The 7,793-nt window shown below is 51.5% G+C and overlaps 1 protein-coding gene across 1 annotated transcript; it reads left to right on the top strand.

The window, feature by feature from the left end:
* The first annotated feature begins 2,093 nt into the window (after positions 1 to 2,093).
* Positions 2,094 to 7,592, top strand: LOC141493732 (homeobox protein engrailed-2-like). Its single transcript, XM_074195086.1, has 2 exons — positions 2,094 to 2,835; positions 7,276 to 7,592. The coding sequence occupies exons 1-2, from the start codon at positions 2,094 to 2,096 to the stop codon at positions 7,590 to 7,592; spliced, it is 1,059 nt and encodes a 352-aa protein (XP_074051187.1).
* Positions 7,593 to 7,793: the final 201 nt, after the last annotated feature.

Here is a 7,793-nt window from a genome sequence, read left to right as displayed (position 1 = left end):
TGTCCGGATTTTATGACAAAGACAAATGAATGGTTAGACAGTCAACTGGGGAGGACAGCTCAGGGGTTAGTAGATCTTCAGCAGATTTTTGATGTGGAGAAAAAGAAGCCCCCCGCCTCCCCCCCTCCACCCCCCCCACTCCCACCACCTTGAACTTTTCAAGACTGTTGTCTTCCCGTGAATTCTCTCTTCTGACTGTTAGGGAGGCGGAGACGAGTGGTCCAAAGCGCGCTTCCTCTTTCCAAAAGAAGCATCCTACCTTCCATGCACATCTACTCCTTTCTTTCTCGAGTCGTGCCCCACAGCCCTCCATCGGTCTCCTCCTGATCTAGCCACGTTCCTGGGAGATCAGAGAGCTCCAGGTGGAATTCTACCCTTTACACGTACGCTCACCCTTACAATAAGTGTAGAAGATGGGGGGGGGGGGGAGATTCTTCGAGTCTGCCCCGTATTTCAGAACAGAAAGAAGCCAAGGTTAAGGTGGGGGGGGGGAGTAAATGACAATATTTTACTCCGTTTCAACAAATAAAAACCGCCGCACCGAAGTCCCTTTGTATCGCCGCATCTCATTTAATATTATTTATGCATTTTGTGCAAGGAATTGTGGGATTCCCCCCCACCGTAAACAATATGAAAATTTTAAAACAGATCCTTCCATCCTGTGGGTGCGTAAATACCTAATGGAGCTTTGTCTTTGTTTTTATCAGTAAGCGGGAAGAGGCTTAAGGGATAATAAGCCAGGGGCACGGAGAGCCCGGCCGTCTTGGGGTCCATCCTGGGTGCCGGGACCGCTTTCCGCTGCTCCCCATTTTCATGTGCTCTGGAGTGGAGAAGGCGCTGTCGCTTTAAGGGAGGGGGAGGGAAGGCGGGGAGAGGAGGAGGAGGAGATTGGGAAGGAGAGCGGGAGGCGGGAGGGGGCACGGAGGGGAAGGGGGAGGCCGCCGCCGCCTTCTCTCCTGTCACTAACCAGCCTGCCACGGCGTCACGTGTGGGCGCGGCGGCTCTGCCATTGGCCGCAGGCACGTGTCTAGGTTACCGGGCTTGCAACGTCACTTGAGGGGTTCTATTAAAAATAAGAACAAAAATCCAGAGTGAAAGTATTTCAGGTTCAGTTAAGTGGCTACCCAATTTACCCCGACAGCGGATAAAGGGACGCCCAGAGAAAGGCTGAGCCGGGGGGGAAACAAGGAGAGGGAGGAACCGGGGAGACCCCCCACACCCGCCCGCCCCCTCCCCTTCCCCCTTCCCCTCGCCCGTGCAACTTGGAATATTGAACTCCGAGGGGGGAAGGCGAGGCGGCGGCGGAGTCTCCACATGCTTCTTGCGCCCGGCTCCGGCCGCGAGCAGGGGGGGCTGCGTGGAGGAGGACCCTTGCACCTGGCCGTGGCGCTCTGGACTCGCGCTCCTCCATGTGCGTGCGTGCAGCGGCGGCGGCTCTCCCTCTGACCGATCCTCACCTTTTAGGAGACTGCGCTCTCACCGGGAGCTGGGGTAAGGGGGAGGGGAGGGATGGGTGGGGTGGGGGGAGCGGGTGGGGGGGCGGCAGAGGGGCGCGATGAGCGCCTCTGGGGGACAGGCGGACGCTGGGGTCCAGGAATAAAACCTTGACCGGCGGGGATAGCGCGGCCGCGGTAGGAGGACGAGCAGGGAGGAAAAAAGGGAAGAGGGAGACCGAGAGGAGAGGAGGAGGGTGGCAGGGGGAGAAGAACCAGCGGCGCCTCTCTTATCAGCACTCCGACTATTGTTAGGGTGCTGCCGGTGCCTGTTGGTTGTTGTTAAAAAAAAAAAAAAGGAAGAAGCCAGACACAAAACCCCGGATTCTCCCGAATGTCGGGGTCCCCCCGCCCCAGAGCAACTCTCTGGAGGAGGATGTGAACGTGGTTTGGGCTCCTGCCGGGGGAGCCAGAGCCTCCTCTCCCCCCAGGACGCAGCGGCCGCCGCAGCCGGGGCTGGGGCTAGCGGAGGGAGGAGGGAGGCGGGCGGGCGGGGGGCTCTCGGTGCCAAGGGGAGGGGGCGGGCTTTTTTGAGGAGGTGGGGGTGCTGCTTTTTTTTAAAACCCGGAGAGAAACATTTTGGGGTTTGTTATGGACAGCATGGAGGAGAATGAGCAGAGCCACGGCGAAGCAGCGGCGGCGGCGGCGGCGGCGAGCGAGGACCAGCAGCAGCAGCAGCAGCAGCAGCAGCAGGAGTCGGGCGGCGGCGGCGGCGGCGGCGGGAGCCCCAGCGACGGGGACACCGGCCGCAGGAGGGCTCTGCTCCTGCCCGTAGTGCTGCAGGCGCCCGGCAACCACCAGCACCCGCACCGGATCACTAACTTTTTCATCGACAACATCTTGCGGCCCGAGTTCGGCCGAAGAAAGGAAGCCGGGACCTGCTGCAGCAGCGGAGGGGGAGGAAGAGGAGGAGAAGAAGGAGGAGGAGGAGGAGGAGGAGGTGCAGGAGGAGGAGGAGAGGGAGGCGGCGGCGGCGGAGGAGGAGGGAGTGGCGGGGGCAGCGCAGGCAGCCCGGAGCGGCTCCTCCTCTCCAACCGGGAGCACCGGAGCTCCAGCGCGGCGCCCGGAGCCGGCGGCCAGCTGCCCGGAGGCGGGGGAGGCTCTCCCGGGGACGGCGAAGGCGCCTCCAAAGCGCTCTCCTTGCACGGAGGCGGGGGCAAGAAGGGCGGAGAGCCGGGGGGACCGCTGGAAGGGGCCCTGAAGTCTCGGGGCTTGAGCGGCGGCGATCTGTCGGTGAGCTCGGACTCGGACAGCTCCCAAGCCAGCTCCAACCCCGGCAACCAGCCCATGCTCTGGCCGGCTTGGGTTTACTGCACCCGATACTCGGACAGGCCTTCTTCAGGTAAAGATGACGTTTCTTTTCCGCCCCCGCTTCTGCCACCATTGAGGCCCCAAGGTGTCAATCTGGCAAATTTGAATCCTTGGAATCCATCATCCCTCCTCAGCCCCTCTCTATTCCCTCCCTCCCTTCACCCTTCATCTGGCTCCCTTCTTCCTTCCTCCCTGCACCAGGCTCCCTTCCCTCCTTCCTTTCCCTTTAATCCCATCTAAATGGCTGAGCCACCATTCTGTCTCTGGTAGCTACTTTTTAGTGGGGGGGAAAGGATTGCTAATTTGTAGGAAAGGGTCTAAAGTCCTGCCCTGTGGGGAAGGGGGAGTGGTGGGGCAAGCACACACACACACACACACGCACACACACACACACTCGACCTACATTGATAACTAGAGAAGTCAAGAACGGCAAGTGAGGGCAAGGGAAACTTAGCCCACAAATGGACCCAGTATGAATCGAGGTTTTATCCCCCCCAGAGGGCTTTTCAGGGCAGTGGCGAGGAGGAGAGAGGAAAGGATGAGACTGGAAACACAGACTGGGTGGGGGTGGGGGCTTAGGAAGGAAGCGGGAGATAGCCTAAAAGGGCCCTTCCTTTTCTAATCACTTCCACTAAACCTCCTCCTTGCATTATAAATTTGTTCTGAAACCTGGACCAGCAGGCAAGATCTGTTTGAGGGCTAGGTTTCTGGTCATTTTTAAACAGAGAGAGAAAAAAAAAGAGAAAATAGGGGGAAATGAGGAAGAGGTCCAGATAAAAGAGTTCTTCCTTTTGCAACCATCCCCTTACTCTCGATTTTCCGTTCTTCCCAGTCAGCTCAGATTAGCTCCAGAATCTGCCTTCCCCTTCCTCCACCCATCTTCCCAATCAATAATCGCGTTGGTTTGGTTGGGGGTTAAAACACCAAAAATATTGAAACCCTCTTTAGGCTTAGACTGAGCGGGAACTGAGTATGGAACTGGGGGGGGGGCGATATGTAAAGAAAGGGTGTAGGGTTAAGGCCCAGAAGGGATGTCCTTTTCACTGCTTTTTAATCATCTTTTATTTTCACTCCCCGGGGTTAAGGATAGGTTCAGATTTCCGTTAAGGGAAAGGGGAACTTCCATTCAGACTGGAAAAGGCGAGAGTTAGTGGGGGCAGGCGGCTGGCTGTCTGGGACTCTTTCACAGCTTTCAAAATCCTTTAGAAAGGAACCTTCGGTCCAAAAAGGTTTCTTTGCTGTTTTACACTAGTGAGAAATAGGATTGAGTGAAATAAATGTATGTAAATGGGAAGAGTGGGGAAGTTTGGAGGATTTGTGTCCAATATTTTTCCCCCCAAAAAATCTTAGGAACTTCGAAATCATTTAGCACTCCAGGTTTCAGGTCTGGGAAAATCATCTCCAATTGTAAATAATGTTCATAATAAAATAATACTTATCATAATGTGTGCCCTGTTGTGTTAGATGCCCCCCAATACCCTACAACTATATTGCTATTTGGGGGAAAATGTGATATAGTTTATTTATGAACGAGTTTGCAAAATTTGAAAAAAAAATTCTTCAATTTCAGTTCCCTCACCCCCAAAATGAATGATTAGGATAAAATAATATTACCAGTCAGAACTGAAATTTACTCCATTGTTCTCGACTCCCTTCCTTTGTTAATATTTAATTAACATATATCCTCACAATGGCACAGGCCAGGGTGAGAAACCTCCTCGCCTGTGCTTTGTGCTCAGACCAACGAAATAAAAACCAAGATTCTTCCTTTCCAACTCAGCAATGGAGTTACACGAAATTGTCACCAAGATAATTCAGTGTGAACAGCCACCCACCATTTTCAAACCTAAACAACGATGCTTACATTTAATGTTAATACATATGACATGGATAAGGCAAGAGTTTTCTTTTTCTTTTTCTCCCTGTTCCCTTCCCCAGTTACCCCTCCAGCCTTCATTTTAAGGAAGGGACCGATGCCTTTTTCTTATCTCCTTCATTACTTTTCATGAGTGGAAAGAACTTGAAGATTTCAGACTGGGACAACGTGATGTTAGGGGAGGGGGAGCTTCTTCTTTTGTTGTTGTTCTTTTAAAAATAAGGGTGTAGCTATGGAGGGGGTGGGATATTCTGAACCAATATAGGGAACTTTGGAGGATAGATTTGTGTAAGAGGTTAAAGAGATGAGGAGGGGAGAGAAAGAGGTAGAAAGATAACTGCCCTCCAACTCCAAATCATAAAAACTACATTCACATGGACTTTCTGAGATCAGAATCAGGTCAGGGTTAAGGAAGGATGGCTTCTATTATTTTCCACACCTTTATCTCCAAACTGCCACACTTAGCCTGGAAAACGGAAAGGAAAGATGATTAGTAAACAAGGCCAAGCTCGAAAGGAATTCTCACTCCACCTTTCTTGTATATTTGATTTTGAAAATTCAAGGGTTCCTGAATAGAACTGCTCTGGCTTTCCTTTCTTCTTCTCTTCCTGCTTCCCTTCCCTCCCTCCCCTCTTAACTCGATTCAGAGAGAAATAGTTTAATGTTGCTGATAGAAATACCAGTTCCCAAATATGAATCAGACTGAGACCTCCTTCTCCCTTGTGAATATTTATCCTTCCCTCCTCTTATCTCCATCCTGACCTCCCATTTCCTCGGGGTGCAGAATTTTCCCCTCCCCCCCAAAAGAGAGCTCCACTCAAGGTCAAAATTTGCCCTTATTCCTTGTGAAAACTGGAACATTATTAGGTACACTGTCCTAGGAAGTTCACTGAAGATCCTATAATGAGGTCTCTGAGGCGGTGGAGGGGTAGAATGAGAAGGGGAAAAAATAGGGAGAGGAAGAAGTGTGGAACGAAGGTTGGTCCTCCCTTGGATATTGAAAATGTAGTCAGATTTTCCCCCCAGACATTTTCCTTTCTAGAATCATAAAACTTGCCTAACCAAGCTCTAGGGGAATCGTCCTATACTAAAGTTTATAAATAAATTGTTGAGATGTCTAAAATCGGTATATGGACACTTTTTCTCCAAAAGCTCCTTTTCTGACTCTTTTCCACCCTTATCTATTTTCTTTCATCCGAGATCTTGCCGAGCATTTTGACTACTTGTCACCAACCAAAAAAGTCTCTTTTCTTCTCCCTACTTCCCCCTTCCCTTCCAAGCCTTCTCTTCTCTCTTTCCCTTCTCCTTGATGTCTTTTTCTGCTGGTTGTGTGTGTGTGTGTGTGTGTGTGTGTGTGTGTGTGTGTGTGTGTGTGTGTGTTTGTAGAATTGTATATATAGTCCCTTAGATACAAAGATTGTTTTTAAGGGAACAAAAATATCCTCTTTTCTCTGAATCTGAGCCACGTGAAGTTTGAATGCACCAGAGTGATGAGAGAAGGTGGGGACAGACTGAGATGTAGTGAGCACGTGTAGATCACCTCCAGAACTGTCAGATGCCCCAGTCATGAGATGTTTATCTGGTCTGAGAGAAATCAAAGAAGGTAGTAGCATCAGTAGGTAAGACTGTTTTTCAAAAGCAAGAGGGAGGGAGTCATTGAGAAAAAGGAGCAGGGTTGAGGAAACTCTTGGTTGTTCTAGGAGTTGGGAATTGGTCTGTGTTGTACCCCTACCCATTTCAGGTGCTCCTAGATTCAGAAAGACTCTTGGGAGAGAATTGGTATGGAACCATTAGATGTCTGGGCCCCGTAAAGCTTTGGAGTCCATTGCTACCCGGGTCATTAAATGAAACAGTGAACTTGAGCGGATTGTGCCTCCCTAGGGGAAGCAAGGAGATTTAGTTAGAAGTAGGGAATGCCCAGGGTCCTCTTCTTTTCATCGCTCGCTTCACTGGGACCCACCACCCCTTTCTGCTCTTTGCAAAGAGGTTATGAGATCTCTAGAGTAGCCATTCTCCCATTACCCTTAAGAACTCTTTCCTCTCTTTGCTACCCCAGTCCCACCCCATGCTCCCACTGGTCCCTTCTCTCTCTCTCTCTCTCTCTCTCTCTCTCTCTCTCTCTCTCTCTCTCTCTCTCTCTCTCTCTCTCCTCTTTTCTAAGTTTATCTTCCAAAAAGGTTAGGGGAAAAAGTACGACTTTGATTCCTTGAACAACTCTCCACTAAAACTTTTAGCTAAAGAACCTTCCATTCGGGACCCCCCCCCCCAGTCTATTCCTTCCTCCTCTCCACTCACCCCCCCCCCCACTCCAGCCCCTCATTGCTCCCCTTTCCACTCCTCAACATCCCCTCACCGAGCATCCATACAAAAACAAGTCAGACCCCGAGAATTCACCTCTTTAAATTTATTTGCGAAGGGCTAGTTGGCCTGTTGTTGTTCGGGGCTTGCTTTTGTCTCTCTTCTCCCCTTGCACCACCCCCTCAACTATCCAGCAATAGGGTATAGTTGGTCATTGGCTTCTCTCTCTCTCTCTCTTTTCCCCACTCCTCCATCCCGCTGCCGCCCCGTCCCCACCACCCTGGACCCCTTCTTCAGGTCCCAGGTCTCGAAAACCAAAGAAGAAGAATCCGAACAAAGAGGACAAGCGGCCCCGGACCGCCTTCACTGCCGAACAGCTACAGAGACTGAAAGCGGAATTTCAGACAAACAGGTACTTGACCGAGCAGCGGAGGCAGAGCCTGGCCCAGGAGCTCAGCCTCAATGAGTCCCAGATCAAGATCTGGTTTCAGAACAAGCGGGCCAAGATCAAAAAGGCCACGGGCAACAAGAATACGCTGGCTGTTCATCTCATGGCGCAGGGACTGTATAACCACTCGACCACGGCGAAAGATGGCAAGTCGGACAGCGAGTAGCGGAAGGAAGAGGGGGGCTGTGGGGAAGGGGGTGGCATGAGGGGGTGGGAACGGCTGCAGAGCGGGGAGGGAGAGGGACCCGGGGAATCCAGTTTTCAGTCCAAGTTAAGCAATGCAATAATTTAATAAAATAAAAAAGGGCCAGTGTAAAAAGATTATACCAGCATTAATAGTGAAGATAATTGTGTATTCCGTATGATT

The sequence above is a fragment of the Macrotis lagotis genome, chromosome 7 (genome assembly GCF_037893015.1).
Source record: "Macrotis lagotis isolate mMagLag1 chromosome 7, bilby.v1.9.chrom.fasta, whole genome shotgun sequence".
Classification (NCBI taxonomy): domain Eukaryota; kingdom Metazoa; phylum Chordata; class Mammalia; order Peramelemorphia; family Peramelidae; genus Macrotis; species Macrotis lagotis.
Note: the sequence above shows the minus strand (reverse complement) of the source record. Positions and strands in the feature narration are given on the sequence as shown.

What these genes read in the sequence shown, in the direction of transcription:
- LOC141493732 (XM_074195086.1), top strand. Translation starts at nt 2,094, where the DNA reads ATGGAGGAGAATGAGCAGAGCCACGGCGAAGCAGCGGCGGCGGCGGCG. An exon ending in CTCGGACAGGCCTTCTTCAG is followed by an intron (nt 2,836 to 7,275) that starts GTAAAGATGACG and finishes CCCCTTCTTCAG; the next exon opens with GTCCCAGGTCTCGAAAACCA.